We start from the raw sequence: 21,347 nt of genomic DNA on the forward strand, positions 1-21,347 counted from the left end.
CAGCGGGAGCCAATGGCTGCGTTGTTATCAAATCCAATGACGTGGGCTCCTAAAAGAAAGTTCAGGAGCTGCCAGTGTACATGAGGCTTCCATCAGCCTTCCTCTCTTGCTCAGCCAAGACCTTCAAACAGGGCTGGAAATGTACACTTTAATAGTAGAAAGCAACATTTACTGTAGTTTTTAAGTTTCCAAAAGAAAGGGACTGCTCTGGACTTGAACAAAATGGCGACCTCCTGCAAGAAGAAATAGGATCAGTGCTGGAGGCAATTTACAGCACGCACTAATTTTGGTAGCATAATTACTGTGTACCAAACGGTTATGGGTAAAATGCCACTATAAGCTTTGGATAGAATGGGGAAATATTAGAACCTCAATTAGCTGACCTCTGTGAAACATTGGCATATTTGACACAGCATTCCAGAAAAACCTCAATGAGATATGATGTGCTGGCTCCTCTTTAACGGGTAGTAGATGATACCACCATTAACAGAGTGCCCATCACACAATCGACAAGGAGTCAGGGCAATATTGAAGAAATTGATTCTGGATAGCCACACTCCGATAAAAGCCTTTATTGTAATGAATAGTCAATGTTCATGTGGCAACAGGAGCAGGACAAGCAGCTGAAACTTTTCACAACATCATTGTTGCTTAGTCGGAAATGACTAAGCAACAACGTTGTGAAACGTGTCAGTGTCTGTCCTGCTTCTGTTGTCACATGAACATTGACTATTCATTACAATAAAGGCTTTCATAGGAGTTAAATTTTGCTTAATATTGCTCGTGCTGAGCCGACACCTGGCTTCCACTTTGAGAAGAGCGTTTTTTTCAGTACACCACCTGGAGCAGTTCCCTATTTTGTTCTAAGGAGTCGATGCAAGACGGATTGCGGACATCAAGCTTTTATGGCTGACATTGTTCCCCTGAGAGGATTCATTCCATTTGCTGGTTATGGTAACCACCATCCCCCAGACAGGAAATGATGTAAAGGAGTTTTCACCACAACAGGAATAGAGCATAAATCTAATATGTTCCAGTGATAACTCCCCAAGAAGCAATTTTTTATTTTTTTTTTAACTTAGGGTTGTGTCTACGAACAGGAGAATTATTGGAAATGTTCTTTGGGGGTGAAGAGACAGACAGGAAAAATAACCAGAGGTTTTCAGTTTTCCTCATTATCTATACCAAAAAACAAACAAAAAAAAAAAAAAAAACACCCCTATATAATCCATAATTTTAACACGGGATTGCACAACTTCTTAAAGGTTTTTTTCATGTTGAATACCTTCTCTTTGATATCAAATGCATGATTGTTAGAAACTTCAAAAACACAGTAATTGCAACTGAGTTTAAAGGACCACTATGGTGAAAAAAATTGGGATACCGTAAACTCTGTTTCTCTGAAGTTCAGTGACGGACACAGCTCCTTTAAATCTTGACCTTAGAGTCATCACACCACCTTCAGAAGAGGGCTAGGCAGAACATGTAAAAACAGCAGGACTGCACAGCTCCGCCCAGGGGGCTGTCCCACTGGCTATAACCCCTCACCCTGCTTCCTGCAGCTCAGTTCTTTAAAAAGCAGTACAAACAAAACAGGGGGGGGTGGGTGCTGTGTCCGTCAATGAGTACAAAAATCCCATTTTCTCTTTAGTTCATTGACTGACACAGCTCCTTTAAATCTTGACCTTAGGGATGTCCCCAAAAAGTGTAAAAAACGAGGGGTGGAAATAGCAAGAAATAAAGTTCACCCACAAGAAAAGGAACCCCAAAAAACAAAAAGTTGCCACCTTAAAAACAGCCGCCATCACAACCGGTCACCAACTTATGCATCTAAAGATGCGTTCACAACATGTAACTTAATGAAAGTGTGAATTGCAACCTTACACCGCCATCTGCAAAACCTTGCGGCCAAAGCAAGCATCGGATGATGCGCTTGCATCAACTTTGTAGAATTTAGTCAAAGTGCCGCCTTACACACCTGGGAAACAAAAGCTTTAGGAGGTTCCAATTGCTCTGGTGGAATGAGCCGTTACAGGAAAAGGGGGAACCCGCCCCTTTAAGGCACAGACCTGAACCACGACCTGTCTGATCCACAGACAGATGGTGGTCATTGGGACTGCCAGACCTTTTTTCGGACCAGCCACCGAAACAGACTGACCTCCAGAAAGGAGCCGTAGCAAACAGATACACGCGTCTGAAGAACTGATAACACCAGATTCAGATCCCACGGAGGTAGCAGTGGTCGAACCGGAGGAGCTACGTGTCAAACCCCTTGCACAAAAGTGCTCACCAATGAGTATGTCTCCAAGGGACATTGGGAAAAAAAAAAAAAAAAAAAAAAAAGACAGCCAAGGCTGCCATCTGCTCCTTGATGGTGCTTAAGGCAAGTTTGATCCACTCCTCGCTGTAAAAACAGCAGGGTCCTGGAAACTGAGTATGTGCGTGGACGCAACCCGATCTCCTCACACATGAAGAGGTAAGCCTTCCACGTACGATGATAAATCTTCTGAGAACATGACTTCCGTGCCCTCAGCATAGTGCAAATTTCCAAGTCTGACAGAACTCGGTCCCTTAGCACCTGGCTTTCTACAGCCATGATGTTAACACCAGCAACAGTAAAGCAGGATAAAGTATCGCCCCTTGCGATAGAAGGTCCTCTCACATCAGCCGCAGCCAAGGAACATCCACGTACTAGGTCATACTAGGTCAGCGTACCAAGGACACCAAGGCCAATCTGGGGCAATCAGAATTACTGGAATCACCTTGGCCTCCACTGACGTGGCAGGAGCTTTAGTTGGGGGGGGGGGGCATAAATCAGGAGATAATGCCCCCATGGAGCCAACGCGCCTGCCTCTTCCAAATGAGCCAAAGGGCCAAGAAATACACATCTCCTGTGACTCACTCTAGGCAAATGAGCCGGAATACATCCGGATGCAACAACCATTCCCCTTGGTCCAGTATCTGCCGACTTAGGTAGTCCGCTTGCCAGTTCTCTATGCTCCGGAATGTATATGGCCGACAGGGCTGGCATGCACCGATCTGCCCACTGTAGGATGTGAACAACCTCCTGTGCTGCAGCCGAGCTGCTTGCTCCTCCTTGATGGTTGACCATGTGGAGAGGCACCACCTGATCACCCGAAGCTCGAGCACATTGATCGGCAGTTGTGATTCTTCCCACGTCCAAAGGCCCTGGGCCGACTGTTCGCCCCCCCCCCCCCCCCCCAATTGTTCCTGCTGGCGTTCGTTGTGATCACCATCCAATGGAGAGGAAGGAACAATCTCCCGGACCGAAGGCCTCAGCCACCAGAGAAGGGAGTCCCTGGAGTCCCTTACTAGCTAGCTCACCATAATAATCCAGGGATAAACGGATATTTGTCCCTTTTTTTTACATAAACGCCTTCTGAAAGACTCCAGTGTGAAATGGAGCGTACGGTACTGCTTTGAAAGTGGCTACCATCAGGCCAAGGACTTGCATGCAGAAGCACAGCAATGACCACCTGCGGTTCACCGCAGGTTGAAAAGACTGCAGCTTGTCTGAAGGGAGAAAAACTCTCACTTCTGAGGAGTCCAGCAGTAAGCCCAGGTACTCCAGGCGTTGAGTGGGCACGAACATCGATTTTTTTTTAGGTTCAGTACCCAACCAAACTCCCGGAGAGTGTGTATTGTGATCGCTACATCCTCTCTTAATTCTGAGGCAGAAGCTCCCTCAGAAGCAGTTCATCTAGTTAACCCACGATTGCGATCCCACGTTGCCTTAACAGTGCAAGAATTGGGGCTAACACCTTGGTGAAGAATCGGGGTGCTGACGCCAGGCCAAAAGGGACAGCCACAAATTGGTAGTGCTCTTCCCCCGACTGCAAATTGCAGAAACCTCTGATGCCTGGAGGCATATGGGTAAATGTAACTATACGTCCTTGATATCCAAGGACGCCAGGAAGTCTCCCTGATGGAGTGCAGCGACCGCGGAGCAAACCGATTCCATCCTGAACCTTTGCACTTTCACAAAGCCGTTGAGGACCTTAACATCCAGGATTGGACGTACCCCCTCCTTTTTAGGACTACAAAGATTGGAGTAGAATCCCTGAAACCTTTCCAGCATTGGTACAGGTACCATCACCCTGCGCAGCAGCAGGTCATGTACTGCCCCTAACGGCAGATAAAAGGTTGGAAGGGAAAAAATCTGTTTGGTGGACAAGGAAAAAAACTGTTGTATCCCAATGAAACCAGTTTGCAGACCCATTGGTCGGACAGTAGGGAGGGTCCACCGAGCTGCAAACTCCTGAAGGCGACCCCCCACCAAGAGTCGGGTGGGGGCAATCCTTCATGCCGTAATGTTTTTGCTCACAGACTTGTTTGGCTTGCGAAACCAGGGACGCTTTTGTCCTTCAGCCAACGCCTTGTCATCTGAGAACGCTGACCTGCCGACCTGAGCAGGCGAAAAAGCTGTTTCTGAGTGGAAAAAAAGAGGGCCCTTGCCTACGGCGTGGCTCCTTAACCTTTCTGGACTGTGGGAGCAACATTCTCTTCCCACCTGTAACATTTTTGTCATCCAGCAAGGCTCCAAATAGCCTCTCACTTTGGAAGGGCAAATCCGCCAGTGCTTTAGATGCCTGGTCTGCAGACCAGCATTTCAGCAAAATGAGGCGCCATAGCACTGCTGATACTGATGCTCTAGAGAGCAGGGAGACCGTATCCAGGGCCACATCACACATACTTAAGGCCATGCACCAACTGATTTGCCAGTTCTATGCAGACCAAGGAAGTCTGTTACTTCTCCAATTCACGGTGCAACAACTTTGCCCATTCAATGTCTGCAACACCAGGGCAGTGGCCAGCACAGGTCCTAACGCTGATCCCACCACCGTAAACATGGACTGCCTTGGCCCTCCTGTCGGCAGGGTGCTTGAAGGCAGGAGTCCCTTCTACCGGAATCGTGGTTACTTTATTCAACCTGGATACCGTGGGGGGGGTCAAGGACTGGAGGAGACGCCCATTTTTTTCCAGGAGGCTCTCCTCAAAAGGGGTACCCATCGCCATTCTTCTCGTTGCGGACTTCCCCGTTCCTTGTAGATGAACTTATAAAAATAAGTCAAATAAAGAAACACCTAGGCATGCAGACCGGTTTGCGGGACCCAAAAGGGACCGCCAACTCTGCAGATGTCCCTGCTGCATCATGTATCTTATGGGTATCAGGCACCGTTGCGATAAGTGCTCCCATTAGTGCTTTTTCCTGCGCTAACCCAGACAGAGTCATTCTCACTGTCCGCACAGTCCTGGTCCACATCCTCTGACACGTCAGAACAGGAGCTGCCTGTCACCGCGGGGCCCAAGTCTGAATCAGAGCTTTCCCCAGAAGACGGGGGATCTTTTTTACCCCCCCTTGCGCCCGCACGCCGCTTCCACCCTGGCAACAAAGATCTCCAGGCCCACTGACAAAGCATTCATAGGCACTGCATTTTGTTCAGGTGAGCTGGTTGCAATAGCAGGGATGTCTAGGGAAGAAGCGCCATGCTGACCCTCACTCGCCTGCCACAACTCAGGGACTTAAGGCAAGGTACACAAAATCCCACCCTCCTAGCTGCTCGCAGACTGAGGGGACCCCCGCAGGACTCACCACCCTGGCCAAGTGCTGTGCTGCCGTCCGCCTTGTGTCAGTCATGAAGGTCTCAGAGTAAAAACCGTGCTGTTCTGAAGTGTACAGACACCAGCACTAGAGTAGAGGTCGGCCGATATGGGCCGATATTTGGCATTTAATTTTTTTGGCATCGGCCGATTGTGCTGATAAAAAAGCCGATTACATGTTCAGCGCGACTTGCAAAAGACTTCTGTAATAGAAGTCAATGTAAGTTGCCTGAAGACATCAGTGAAGGACTTTCCTCCTCTCTGGGCAGGCTGCCAAGAAAAGATCAAAGTGATACAATGTTTCTTCTTCAATGGGCTGAACTCCCTGTGTAGAAGTTCTCAGTTTAACCATTTAAAGACTAAATCTTTTCTGACACTTGTTGCTTACAAGTAAAAATCCAGTATTTTCTGCTAGAAAATCACTCAGAAGCCCCAAAAATTATATATATTTTTTTTTAGCAGAGACCCTAGGGCAGTGATGGCGAACCTTGGCACCCCAGATGTTTTGGAACTACATTTCCCATGATGCTCAACTTACACTGCAGAGTGCATGAGCATCATGGGAATTGTAGTTCCAAAACATCTGGGGTGCCAAGGTTCGCCATCACTGCCCTAGGGAATAAAATAGCGGTTGTTGCAATATTTTATGTGACGCGGTATTTGCGCAGAGGTCTTTAAAACACAAGTTAGCCCTTTTTTTTTTGTCCTGAAGTTTTGAGCACCTGTTTTTGTGTATTTAAATAGTTTTTTTTTTTTTATCTAAATTATACATACAAGTGAACTGATTGGAGGTTTGTTTTGTTTAATAAATGTGTAAAAAAAAATTCTGCATCACTTAAGGCTGCTTTCACACTGGATCGGGCAGGCGTTGACGGTAAAACGCTGTAAGTTTTAGCAGCGATTTACCGTCATTTTAGCCACACTATTCGGCTGCTAGCGGGGCAGTGAAGCACTGCTGCAAAATCGCATTGCATGTGCTTCAGCAGTGGTGACCATTCATTTCAATGGGCAGGAGTGGTGGAGGAGCGGTTAACACTGCTCCAAAGATGCTGCTTGCAGGGTTTTTTTTTTTTTTTGGTTTTTTTTTTTTTAACGTCCTGCCAGCGCATCTCCTCATTGTGAAACCACTCGGGCTTTCACACAGACTGCAGGGGAGCCATTTTGAAGGCAATTTACAGGCGCTATTTTTAGCCCAAAATCGCCTGAAAAACGCCCCAGTGTGAAAGGTGTCCAACTTAGATTTTATGAGATGAAGGGAAAAAAAATAAAAAATAAAAAAAGGAAAAAATAAAATAAAAAAAAACGGCCTAACATATCGGCCCCAAAAAAATAAAATAAAAAAAAATAAATAAATAGGTATATCGGCCATCACGATTTCTAAATATCGGCATCAGCCAGAGAAAAACCCATATCGGTCGACATCTACACTAGAGGTAAACCGCACTGAGGCTACAAGACAATGTCCGCCGACAGTTCTAGCAAAAAATAAAAATCACCAAGAAAACAGCCACCGACCCTTCTAGAAAATGACAGTATATACACTGCATAGGCTACAGGAAAAATAGGATTTTTGTACTTGCCATAAAATCCTATTCTCTGAAGTTCATTGAGGGACACATCTCCATTAATCTTGACCTTAAGTTATTACGCCACCTTCAGGAGAGGACTAGGCAGAACATGTAAAAATACATGTGAAAAACAGAACTGTACAGTTCTGCCCGGGGCGGTGCCTCTGGCAATAACCCCTCAGCCCGCTTCCTGTCTGACTGGATTCTGATCGGACGCCCTCAGTCTCATCGACCATGTGGAGAGGCATAGCCCGATCGCTCACTGGTATTCCTCCCTCGACCAGAGGCCATGGGTCAAATGTAATCCCAGTACTCAACCCCAGCCGGTCAGGCAGGCATCCATTGTGATCACTGTCCAATGAAGAGGCAGGAGTGATTTCCTGGACCAAAGGGCCGGAGATCTCAGCCACCAGAGAAGAAAGTCCCTGACTAACTGGCTCACCCGAATCTGCCGATCCGGGGATAACTGAGATTTGTCCCATTTGGACAATGTCTCCCTCTGCAAGACTCTGGTGTGAAATTGGGCGTAAGGTACCGCCTCGAAGGAGGCTACCATGAGGTCCAGAACTCGCATGCAGAAAATGCAGCGACAACCACCTGCGGTTCATCAGCAGCTTCACCGCCGCTCAGAGTCTGCAGTTTGTCTGATGGGAGAAACACTCTTGCTTCCACAGAGTCCAGCAGTAAGCCTAGGTACTCCAGGCGCTGAGTCCGTACTAGTACAGACTTTTTGATGTTCAACACTCACCCAAACTAACGTTTGCATAGTGGTGATCGCCACATCATCTCTTAACCTGCTCTCAGAAGGAGATTGTGCAGATACCCCACAATTGAAATCCCACATTGTCGCAACACCAAATTTGGAGCCAATACCTTAGTAAAGACTCGGGGTGCTGAAGCCAGGTCAAAGGAGAGAGCCACAAACTGGTAGTGCTCTTCCTCCACTGCAAATCTCAGAAACCTTTGATGCCTGAGGCATATGGGTATATGCAAGTACGCATCCTGGATGTCCAAAGATGCCAGGGAGTCCTGCTGATGGAGTGCAGTGACTACGTAGCAAACTGATTCCATTCTGAACATTTGTACTTTCACAAAGCAATTGAGGGCTTTTAGGTCCAGGATTGGACGTACTCCTTCCTTTTTGGGGACTACAAACCGACTGGAGTAGAATCCCTGAAACCTTTCCGGTTTTGGAACAGGTACCATCACCCCACGGCTGAGCAGGTCCCATACTGCCCCAAACAGGGCCGCCCGGTGAGCCAGGAGTAAGGGTACGCTGGAGGGGGGGACCCTAGTTAGACTTACCGGTATTTCTACGAGTCTTTCAGGACAGCACCTGGAGAGAGCACAGCTCCACCCACTTTCCCAGGAAACACTGCAGATCACTTTAAAGACCGGACACTTTCACCATGGCCTCAGTTCATAGAGTACCTCCAGCCTGAAATGAAATAAGCAGAACATAGCAATAACACCACATTTTTCAAATACAATCTAGGGTGGGTCATCGGCGCTGTCCTGAAAGACTCGTAGAAATACCGTTACCGGTAAGTCTAACTAGGGTTTTCTCCCTTCGTCTTTCAGGACAGCACCTGGAGATGATAAGAGTACTTACTCTAGGGTGGGACCACCGCCTGCAGAACCTTTCTGCCAAACGCTTGGTCTGAAGCTGAAAGCAGGTCCAACATGTAGTGGCGGGTGAAGGTGGAGAAGCTTGTCCACGTAGCCGCTTTACAGATCCAATTCGGAGAGGCCACTGCTCTTTCCGCCCAGGATGTTGCTACTGCCCGAGTGGAATGGGCGACAACCCCTGCGGGGGCTCTACTCCGGATGCACTATAGGCTCCCCTAATAGCCATTCATAGCCACCTAGCTATAGTATTTTTGGACGCACTATAGCCCTTTCGTGGTCCTGAGAATGCGACGAAGAGAGAGTTTGACTTCCTGAACTTACTTGTGATCTCTAGATAGTGTAATAGGCACCTTCTTACATCTAGGCTATGAAAAGATTTCTCCTTAGCATTTGAAGGTGAAGGACAAAAAGGTAGGTAGAACTATTTCCTGCGTCCTATGGAAGGCTGTTGAGACTTTTGGTAGGAAACCCGGGTCAGTTTTAAGAACCACCCGGTCCGGGAATATGCAACAGAAAGGCTCCACTATTGATAAGGCTTGTAACTCGCTTACTCTTCTAGCAGATGTAATAGCCACTAAAAGAATTAACTTAAGCGACCACAACCTGATAGTCGCTTCTACTGGGGGTTCAAAAGGTTCCTTGGTCAATGCCTGTAGAACCAATGACAAGTCCCATTTTGGAAAAAACTTAAATGGTACAGGCCTAGCTCTGGCCAATGCCTTAAAAAAAAAATCGAATAAGTGGTTCTTGAGATAACCGTCTCTCAAGAAAAAAACGATAAAGCAGCCACCTGTGCCTTCAGGGTACTGGCTGCCAACCCTAGTTCCATGCCCTCATGGAGAAATTCAAGAACCGAAAGTATCTCCTGGGGAGGGAATTGCTTTGATAGGCACCAGGAGTTAAAACGTTTCCACGTTTTAAAATAAATTGACCTAGTGGTATCTTTTCTACTTGCTAAGAGGGTTGTGACGAGCTTATCAGATAACCCCCTTCTCTTTAAGATTTGCTACTCAGTAACCACCCGGTTAGGTTGAGTTGCCCAATGTTCGGATGCTGAAGAGGTCCCTGGGTTAGGAGATCCCTTAGAAGAGGAAGAACCCAGTGGGGTCCCACCGCCATCCTCTGTATGGTAGCAAACCATGTCCTTTTGGGCCAAAAGGGGGCCACTACAATCAAACTTGTGGATTCCCCCTGCAATTTCTTTAGAACCAAAGGGATCATCTGAAAAGGGGGGAAAGCGTAGCACAAGTGGAAATCCCATGGGTGTGCTAGGGCATCCAGTCCCCTTGCCTGATCTTGCCTGTTTAAAGAAGGCCTTCAATTTGGTGTTGCTCCGTGACGCAAATAGATCTATCTGAGGCAGACCCCATCTCACTGTCAGATCTTGAAAAACCTCGGGGTTCAGACTCCATTCCGATTCCCAAATTTTTTCCCTGCTCAGAAAATCCGCTACAACATTCAGGTCCCCCTTTAGGTGCACTGCTGATATGGACCTCAGGTTGCTTTCTGCCCATGACAGAATCTGGCTGGCCAGGGATAGCAGCACCCTGCTTCTTGTGCCCCCCTGCCTTGTTATATAGGATACAGCTGTGGCGTTGTCGGATAAGACCTGGATATGGAGACCTTGAACCACTTCCTTGAAGGCCCATAGTCCGAGCAGGATGGCCCTGAGTTCCCTCCAATTGGAGGATCTCCTGGCCTCCTTGACTGTCCAGCTCCCCTGGGCCATCTGTCTTTTCAGGTGGGCACCCCACCCCCAGGAGCTTGCATCTGTAGTCAGCCTCCGGTCTACAGGAAAACACCAAAGTAGACCCCTGTCTAAATTTGAGCGATTCCTCCACCACCAGAGCTTTCTCTGGATCTGAGGGGGCATCATGAATTGCTTCTCCAGGGACTCCCCGTAAAACCAATTCGTCAATATTGCCTGTTGGAGCTCCCTTGCATGAAGGCATGCCCACTGTACTGCAGGGATGGATGCTGTGAGGAGGCCCAAAACAGACATGGCTGCCCTGATAGAAATAAGCAGGTTTGTCTGGGTCCTCTTCACGGCACTCTGAACTTTTTCTATTTTCTCTACTGGGAGAAAAATCTTTCCCTGTCTGGAGTCGATGGTGTATCCCAGGAACTTTATCGACTGGGATGCAATCATGCTTGATTTTTCCCTGTTTATCAGCCATCCGAGACCCTCTAAGTGTCTTACTGTCCTTCCCAGGTCCCTCTCCAATAGATGTTTTGTATTGGCAAAAAATAAAAGGCCGTCCAAGTATGGAACGATTGATATACCTTCTACCCTGAGGGGGGCTAGGGCCTCTGCTACAATCTTTGTAAATATCCTCGGAGATGAGGATAGACCGAACGGGAGAGCTCTGAACTGGAGATGTAGCACCGAGCCTCCTGTCCTGACCGCAAACCTCAGATATTTCTGTGAAGCTATGGCCATAGGCACATGGAGATATGCATCTCTTAGGTCTATGGATGCCATAAAACAGTTTGGCATCAGAAGACTCTTCACCGAGAAAATTGTATCCATCCTGAATCTCTTGTATCTGATCGATTTGTTTAAAATCTTCAGATTCAGAATCAATCTGAATTTTCCCAATGGTTTCCTTACAAGGAAAATGTGTGAGTAACAGCCCAGCCCTATCTCCTCGGGGGGAACGTACATGATCACGCTTTGCTGCATCAGTGCCTGCAAAATAGAGATCATGGCTACTGATTTTTCTGGGTCTCAAGGAGCCTGGGTTACATAAAACCGTGCGGGGGGGGGGGATGAGCGAATTCCAGCCTGTAACCCTCTTTTATTGTCTTGAGGATGAACAGACTGTTTGTCATTGACTTCCACTGCAGAAAAGGCCTGTAACCTTGCTCTCACAGTTGGAAGACCGTCACTGGCTTTTTGGGTTCGGAGTAGGGGGGTGGAATAACACTCCCGACTTGCCCCTTCCCCTCTGAGGCTTCCAGGGCCTTCTATATCCTGTCTCTTTGGTCTCTAAGGTTTTTCAAAAAGCACAAAAAAAAAAAAAAAAAAAAAAAAAAAAAAAAAAAAAAAAAAAAAACCTGTTGTGCTCTGGGGAATCACCTTCTTTTTAAACAGGAAAACCCTTTTTCTTGTCGGCCGCTCTGTCCAGAATGGCTTCAAGGTCAGGGCCGAACACCAAATCTCCCTCGAACGGAAGACCGCATAATCTGGCTTTTGAGGCAGTATCCCCTGTCCATGTCTTCACCCATAAGGCCCTACGGGCTGAGATTATCAGGGCTGAGGACCTGGCTGACATCTTAATTGAGTCTGCCGAGGCATCCACCATATATCCCACTGCTTTCAAGAGGACAGGCAAGGTATCGAGCAGGTCCTTTCTAGGCATTCCTGCCTCGATATGGTCTTTTAACTGTTGTAGCCAGTGCTCCAGATTTCTGGCTACAACTGTTGAAGCCATCGCTGGCTTGAGGTTTGCCAATGTTGAGTCCCAAGCCTTCCTTTGGAGGGAATCAGCCCTTTTGTCCATGGGATCCTTGAGGATACCCATGTCCTCAAACGCAAGATCCGTATTCCTTGAGACCTGAGAAAAGGCCGCGTCAAGCTTAGGTTTCTTGTTCCATACCTGCGAGCTATCTTCCTCAAAGGGAAACCTGCGTTTGAGGGACCTGTAAAAGAAAGGAGCCCTCTCAGGGTCTCTCCATTCCTTTTTGACAGTTTCGGATAGAAACGTATGCACTGGGAACACGGTTTCACCTCGCCCAAACCCTGAAACATTTTGTCATGTAGTGACAGTTGGGCGTTATCCTCTGTGATATTCAGAGTAGTGTGGATATTGTTAAGCAGGTCATCCACCTCCTCTAGGGATAATTTATACCGGGATGATGAAGCAGAAGACTCCTTTACTTTCTCTGCCTCCTCCTCAGAAGCAGAGGACCTACTATGTTCCTCCTCCCCCGAGTCACTGCCCCCCCTGGATGCAGATGCTGGAGAGTGAGAACGGGGCGCTGAGCTACTACCTGCAGCTGGGCATCTGTCTAAATAAGACCGGAAAGATTCAAAGGTATCTGACAATTCTTTCCTGAAAGAACTTAGTAGCTCTCCATGCTGAGATGCAGGCGTATTGGAAGCTGCTTCTTTGACCAAGTCGCTTATGCAGGACCTGCATAACACCTTAGTCCAAGAATCTCTCAGTACGTTTTTACATTATGGACACCTCCTTTTGCTAGGAGGGGACACATGTTTGGTCTTTTCTTTCGCCTTCTGAAATATACCAAGGAAAAAAAAAAAAAAAAAAAAAAACTCAGTTACAATACACATGTAACATAGAAAAAAAAGATATGCTGAAAAAAATAGAACAGATTAACAATTTTCAAATTCTATTTGCTCTTCAGCCAGTGAATCCCCCCCACAGACTCACTAAACAACTATTGAAAAGCATTATTCCCAAATCACATCATAGGAAAACAATGCTGCAGGCTTCCCAATGCAAGGAAGGGAGGAAACGACATGGCTCAAACAGTAATGACAGAGACCACTGCCCTGCTTACCTGAGCCTGGCAGACAATTGTGGCTCCTGCTACCGCCGATTGATCCTCCTCCATCGTTCAGCAAGGATCAATGCCCCCTCTCCCTGCGTTCCAGCGGCCAGAACTGGAAGCCGCATCGCACCGTCGAAAGTCCCGCCCCCGGCCGTAATGACGCGCTCGTCATCCAGACCCGGAAGGCATGAGCCTGAACGAACGGCGCGAGATATGAATCTCAGCCGTGTCCCAGACCCAGCCGCCGGTCTATAAGAGGGGGAACCTCCACGGCCTGACCCCCCTGGGTATGAAGGAGAGCGGACACCGAAGCGACCCCCGCACGCGAAGGGAGGAAGCTGGGCCAGGTCTGTACAAAAAAAGCAAACAACAATGGTATGCCTCCAACTCTCCCCACCTGGAGAGAGCGCAGCACCCCATGGTTCCCTGCAGCGCTTCCACCATGGCCAGAGGAAACACTACAACTGAGGCCACGGTGGAAGTGTCCGGTCTTTAAAGTGATCTGCAGTGTTTCCTGGGAAAGTGGGTGGAGCTGCGCTCTCTCCAGGTGCTGTCCTGAAAGACGAAGGGAGAAAATCTGTTTGGTGGGCAAGAGAGGAACTCTATCTTGTAGCCCGATGAAATCAGTTTGCAGACCCATTGGTCGGACAGCCAGGAGGCACACCGAGCTGCAAACTCCATGTGTCAGGTGGGGGGCAAACCTTCACGCGGTAGTACTTTTGCTCGCAGGCTTGCGAGACCAGGGACGCTTTTGTCCCTCCGCAGTCATCCTGTCAGACTGGGAGCGCTTACCTGAAGCCCCGGACAAAAAAGCCTCTTTTGAGCAGAAATGGAGGGCCCTTGCCTGAATGTCATTCAGCGAAGCTCCAAATAGCCGCTCACCAAGGAAGGGCAAGTCCATCAAGGCTTTTTTTTTTTTTTTTTTTTTTTAAGATGCCTGGTCCGCAGACCAGCATTTCAGCCAGATTAGGGGCCCATGTCCAGGGCTGCATCACAGACAGACTTAAGGCCATGCACCAACCTGTCTACTTGTTCTACGCTTCTCCAATTCACAGTGCAATCATTTTTCCCACTCAGTAATGTTCTGCGACACGAATGCCATGGCCAGTACCGGTCGTAGCGCTGACCCCACCACTGTAAACATGGCCCGGGGCCACTGCCTCGCCCCTCCTGTGGGTGGGGTCCTTAAATGCAGGAGCCCCCTCTACCGGAATCGTGGTTAGTTTATTAACATGGATAATGGGGGGGGGGGGGGTCCACGACAGGGGGAGCCGACCATCTTTTAAAGATGTCTCTCTTCAAAAGGGGTATCACTCCGACATTCTTTTTGGGACCGAAAAGGTCTGTTGCAGGCTGTGAGCTTTTTGTATATGAACTTATCAAAATAAGTCAGATACGGAAACACCTTAGGTGTACAGGCTGGCTTACGAAGCCCAAAAGGGACTGCCACCTCAGCAGAGGATCCTGCATGTTCAGGGTATCCCGCAGAGCGGTGATAAATGCTCCAACTAGCGTTTTTTCCTGAGCAGACACGGAATCATCCTCGCTGTCTAAACGGTCCTGGTCAGCATCCTCTGACATATCAGAATAGGGGCTGCCAGTCACCGCGGGGCCTGAGTCTGAACCAGAGCTCTCCCCAGGGGTGGGGTGGGCCCCCGCACGCCGCCTCCACCCTGGCAATTAATGTTTCAAGGACCACCGACTAAGCATCCAAAGGCACTGCACTGTTGGCAGGTGAGCCGGTTGCAACTGCAGGGAGATCTGGGGAAGAAACATAAGCCATGCTGCCGCTCTTGGGGACTTAGGACAAGGTGCTCAATCCCACCCTTCTAGCTGCTACAGACTGAGGGACCCCCACCACAGGACTCACAACCCTGACCGAGCGCTGCGCCATGCTGTTGCTGTGTCCGCTCACAAGTGTCCAGGAACAAAAACTGTGCTGTTCTGAGGCACAGGAACCAGCGCTGGGGAGAAAAACCGCACTGAGGCTACAAGAAAAATGGCTGCCGGCCTTGTATAGAAAAAAAATAAATAAAATAGGGAAAATGCCCGCCAAACTCAGAAAATGGCCGACGACCATGCTTCACACAGAGGCCAACAGAAAATGGCCGACAATCGTGCTGTACACAGAGAATGCACTGAAAATGGCCACGGTCAGCGCTATGGCGGCAGCACATGCAGAGCCCACAGACACCAGCAAAGAGACAGATACAGGGACACAGACAGCCAGCGCAGCCCCCAATCAAGGATCAGAGCCCCTCGGAGGACCCCCGGCCCAGGTACACACACACCGCACTACAGCCCAGTCATGCAGCATCCCCCATGGGGGGGGGGGGGGGGGGGTGTACAGAGACAGGGAGAGAGGAAAGGGAGCAGAGGGGCCTCCTAATTGACCTCCCAGGGAATGCCCAGCTGCTCTGTCCTGCCGAGACAGGAAGAGCTGTACTTACCGTCCGGACGAGCTGGAGGCATCCCATCACAGACCCACACCCGAGCAATATGGGGTGGCTGCGGGCCACGGCACACTGTGACAAAGACATCCGTAGTCCAGTCGTGTGTGCTTCGGAGCACTGCTTTCGCTGGCCGCTCCTGGAGCCTGAGGGGCATGTCGTGGCCCGACCCAGCGCGTAGCTAGGGCCTGCACACGCTTGATAGCCAGGCTGCGGAGACTACAAGGATCTACATTACATGATCAAAATCTTGCTCAAAAGGCAAAAAACACAGAAAAAAAAACCCCAGGACCAAAGGTCCCACAGGGAACCTAGGTCCTTCTTCACTAGGCAGAAAAACTGAGCTGAGCTGCAGGAAGCAGGCTGAGGGGTTATTGCCAGAGGGACTGCCCCCTGGGTGGAACTGTAAAGTTTTTCACAGGACCTCTAGCCAGGTACATACACCGCACCTCATGCCCAGTCACACAGTGGACCCCGCGGGGGGGGGGGGAGCTGAAAGGAATGAGGGATAGGGAGAGTGAGAAACCCCCTAGTCAACCTCCAAGTGAATTCACAGCTGCTCCATCCTGCCGAGGCAGGGGGGAGCAGTACTTAACTCTCCTGTCGGGACTGCTGGACGCATTCCACCACAAACCCATCACGCGAGCAGTACGAGGTGGCTGTTGGCCACAGCACACTGACACAGTGCGTAGCTAGGGTCTGCTCACGATCGATGGCCAGGCTGGGGAAGAGTACAAGGATCTATATTATACAGCCTGTCACCCAGCCCGACTGTTGATTGTAGATCATTATAGCCAGTGCAGTCTTGCAGTTTTTACATGTTTTGCCTAGTCCTCTCCTGAAGGTGGCGTGATAACCCCAAGGTCAAGATTTTAAGGAACTGTGACCATCAATGAACGAAAAAAATGTTGCGTACTGTGCGTGGTTAATTTTTATATTGATGTAAAAAAAAAGGATGCAAAAACAAGGGAGCATACAGAACAAAAAAACGTTCCCACATACTTAAAAAGGGCAAGTTCACCTTTTGGGAAAAATAAAAACAAATGAACAAAGTACATGCATTTATTTTTTATTTTTTTCACAGGAACCTGCAAAGCATTTCCTCCATGATCAATGGACCACGGCATTGGCCCCATAAACAGTGGATCATGACTGCAATGTCAGGCTCCGGCAGAAAAGCATGCCACTGCAGTGCACCAACACAAGTTATGTACATCAAGGCAATGTAGTACTGCAGCTCACTGGTGTGAATGGTCCCTTAAAATTATCGAAATACTTTCCGGTGCATCAAAACATGAGGTGTGCAAAGTCTTCCAGTTCTTTTTTTTTTCCAGAAAACAGCCACAGCCTGAATAGAGAAGACTGTCCGCTGCTAGAAAGTGGAAGGACAGGATGGAACTTTGCCAACTGTAGACCTCTAGGTCTGACTCAGCACGGTTTGAGTGCTACAGAGACTGCTGCTTCCACACAGAGCATGGGTCCCACTCTGCAGCATGCTTGCAGGAGATCAGCTTTTCTACTTTGTCTGTGCCCGATTTGTAAAAAGAGAGCATACTTGGCATATCTTCTGTTTAAATGCACCTGAGATGTACTTAGCGGATTTAGTGTTGAAAATTTATAATAAAAATATATTCCAAGAGAGCTAGACAAGAATTGCAAAACAGTACAGAGGGAAATAAGTTTAAGAGCTTACTCCAGGACAAATATAATAGAAGGGCCAGTTCACACCATAGAAGCACAGTCCGGATGCCTTACAAATGCTTTTCTGCATGTACATTTTTGGCGAGTTAGTTTTTGATGCAGTCCAGTGCTTCTCCTCCTCCCCCCCGGCTCTTTTTCTTAACCTTAAATAAGGACATCCGCATTTCAGTGCGTTTCACAGCCTTCCAGTCCAGTAAAAATGCAGCATGTCCTACTTTTTGTCCCTGGAACTAGAACTGCAAGCACTGGTATGAACTATGCCATTGAAAACCGTATAACCTACTTTCCATTAGTTTTTGATGCAAAAAAAAAAAAAAAAAAAAAAAAAAAAAGCAGTGAAATATAGAATATTACCAGTATAAACATTACCTGTTTTGTGCCAGCAGTGTATTCAACTGTGAAATTAACAGAGAGGTCGGCCAATATGCAGGTTTTGTTAGCTGAATCTTTGACTTCAAATCTAACACAGGAGGCAGACTGCAGAAAACCTGTAAGGATCAGAAAAGAAAACTGAAGTAAATCGCAGAAATATAGGCGAAAACAAATATTTACTTTACATGGCAGGAATTTCTCCTAAGTTGTGGGCTAAAAGAGGAATGTGATAACTCAGCCAAGCACTGGAGAACGGAGGCCTTGGTATATAGAATCCTGCAGTGTATCTAGTACTAGCTATACGGATAGCTCTCAAAAGTCAAACCCGTACTTCATTTACAGTACAAAGCTTAGCTGTGTACAGACTCCACCTGAGGGCTACAATTTTATCTGTTAGCCAGGTGAGCACATCTGCCCTTCTCAGATTTTATTTCACTATCGAGAGTCCATCTTTCCATGGCTTCATGCCCAAGCTATTCAAACTACGGTTTCATGTTCCATGAGGTCATATTCACCATGTGACTGAGCTGCGTTTACTGCCCTCACCAATTGCCCCCCCCCTTAGTTGAATGGGCAGCGACCAGTGGTGTACACGTCACGGTAGGGCATACAGCCCATATCACGTATGGCAGGCACCACCTCACACCAAAAAAGTGACCTATTCAAGTGAAGGGCACTGCACTGCAACCACCCAATGCTTACAGGTGCAGTGGTCCAGCATTTAGGTGTTTAAAACAGGCAGTGAGGAGGCAACTGCTGCTATACTGGCAATGGGTAATAAATGTGTTCTGGATACTCCCACGATCTTACTTTAAGTAGAAAACAGTGTTATAAAATCATCAACCCCTGCATGCACCTGTTCGCTTATCCATAACAAATGTGTTAACTTGTATAGAGAATTGGTGCTGTGCTGTTGGAGTAATTATCTAACACTCTATAAAGGTTATGGGAAATGTAATGGAACAATGCTTAATGGAGTGAATATATGAAAGTAGAAAACAATGGTAATAAAATTGTACAACTGCTAAAATGTATTTAAAAAGCTAGAAAATTCATATAATTACACAATAGTTTGTAGTGCGGATGTATAAAAAGGCAATAAAATTATTATTTTTTAGCTGGTAATCTCAAACAAACCTTACTTCCTAATTGATGCTGTGAATCTGTAGGTGTGTTGGGAAGTGTGATGGGCAAAGAAGAGGCTTCTAAATAAAAAAAGTTAACAGCAAGCCATCTTGTGAACTCTTTAACCACTTAAGGACTGCCGTATTGCCAATGTACGTCATTACAATGGCACCGGCAGGAACAAGCACGTACATGTACGTGCTTGCCTTCCAGCGGGTGGGGGGGGTCCAATCGGACCCCCTCCCGCTGGATGCGGCGGTCCGTTTTGCTGCAGGAGCAATCCGGGATGAGGGGGATGACCGTTGGTTTCTGGCCATCCCCTCTCGATCGCTCCTGGCGAATGAGAAGCTTCCCCCTGCCTGTGTAGTGTAAACACAGGCAGGAGGAAGTGATGTCATTCTCCTCGGGCGGTCTTTTTGACCGGACTACGAGGAGAAGACAGAAAGTAAGTGTGCACCAACACTAAACTGACATGTAGGCACACACAGGCACACAAACCCCCCCCCCCCCGATCGCCCCCCTCCCCCCCCCAGTCACAGTGTCACTGATTGCAGTGATCATTTATTTACTGTTCATAGTTTCATAGTTTCATAGTTTCATAGTTTCATAGTTTCATAGTTTCATAGTTTCATAGTTAGTAAGGTTGAATAAAGACACCAGTCCATCCAGTTCAACCTGAGTGAGTGTCTACAATTGTCCCCATCCCTGTACATAGCACACTCACATCAGTCCCTACCCTCAAGGAGCCCACAATCCAAGGTCCCCATTCATATACTAGGGCCAATTTTGGACAGAAGCCAATTAACCTACCTGCATGTCTTTGGAGTGGATTCAGTGTCAGTTGTAAAAGTAAAAACTGTCAGGGCAGTTAGTGTTAGGTCCAGGGTAGCCCCCTACCACCCCCCAATAAAGGTTTAACCCCGATTGCCCCTAGTTAACCCTTTCACCCCCTTTTGCCAGTGTCACTAAGCGATCATTTTTCTGATCGCTGCATTAGTGTCGTTAGGTAGCTAGTTATTTTTTTAGGTTCACCGCCGGGTTTTTATAGCGCTAGGTACCCCCATATACTACCCAATAATGGTTTTAACCCCCTGATTGCCCCTAGTTAACCCTTTCACCAGCGATCACAGTATAAAAGTGTCACTGGTGACGCTGGTTAGCCAGTTAGTTATTTTGGTTCCCCGTCAGGTTTTTATATAGTGCCAGGGACCCCCATGTACTACCTAATAAAAATTTGAACCCCCCGATTGCCCCCTAGTTAACCCTTTCACCAGTGATCACCGTATAAGTGTTACGGGTGACTATGGTTAGTTTGCTTTTTATAGCATCAGGGTACCCACCATTTATTACCCAATAAAGGGTAAACCCCCTGATCACCCGGCGGGTGATATCAATTAGGTTTTAGGGTCAGGGTCTGCATCGCCCCAGGCAGCACTAGGTTAGTGCCAGTACCGCTAACACCCACACGCAAAGCATAAACCTCCCGTAGTGGTATAGAATCTGAACAGATCAATATCTGATCAGATCTATACTAGCGTCCCCAGCAGTTTAGGGTTCCAAAAAAAAACGCATTGTTAGCGGGATCAGCCCAGATACCTGCTGGCACCTGCATTTTGCCCCTCTGCCCAGCCCACCCAAGTGAAGTATCGATCGATCACTGTCACTTACAAAACACTAAACACATAACTGCAGCGATCAGAGAGTCAGGCCTGATCTCTGCGATCGCTAACAGTTTTTTTTGGTAGCATTTTAGATTTAAATCCGGAAGGCAGTGCTTGGTTTTCGGGGTCCCATACGTGGCTAGGCTCCCAAAAAGTCCCCCACATGTGGTATCCCCGTACTCGGGAGAAGCAGCAGAATTTATTTTGGGGTCTAATTTGACTTATGTCCATAGCATGTGTGAGCAATATATCATTTAGTGACAACTTTGTGCAAAAAAAAAAAAAAAAAAAAAATTGTAAAAATTCCTGCAACTTGTGGCAAAATATAAAATATTTCATGGACTAAACATGCCTCTCAGTAAATAGCTTGGGGTGTCTACTTTCCAAAATGGGGTCATGGGGGGGGGGGGGGGGGTTGTGTTATTTTGGCACTTTATGGCCTTCGAAACTCTGATAGGTAGTGAGGAGTGAAATCAAAAATTTGCACCCTTAGAAATCCTGAAGGCAGTGATTGGATTTCGGGGTGCCGTACGCAGCTAGACTCCCAAAAAGTCCCACATATGTGGTATCCCCGTACTCAGGAGAAGCAGCAGAATATATTTTGGGGTGCAATTCCACATATAACTATGGCATGTGTGAGCAATATATCATTTAGTGACAACTTTTTGTAAACTTTTTTTTTTGTGTGTCATTATTCAATCACT

The 21,347-nt window shown here is 47.6% G+C and overlaps 1 protein-coding gene across 1 annotated transcript in view; it reads right to left on the bottom strand.

The window, feature by feature from the left end:
• LAMP1 (lysosomal associated membrane protein 1) overlaps nucleotides 1–21,347 on the bottom strand; it is a 93,262-nt gene that overhangs the window by 34,653 nt on the left and 37,262 nt on the right. Inside the window, exon 2 of the mRNA XM_077482849.1 lies at nucleotides 17,855–17,973. Coding sequence (XP_077338975.1) covers nucleotides 17,855–17,973 — 119 coding nt within the window. The remainder of the gene's footprint in view (nucleotides 1–17,854; nucleotides 17,974–21,347) is intronic.

Source organism: Lithobates pipiens, unplaced genomic scaffold (genome assembly GCF_037356315.1).
Source record: "Lithobates pipiens isolate NorthernLeopardFrog02 unplaced genomic scaffold, aLitPip1_a1.2 Scaffold_16, whole genome shotgun sequence".
Lineage (NCBI taxonomy): Eukaryota > Metazoa > Chordata > Amphibia > Anura > Ranidae > Lithobates > Lithobates pipiens.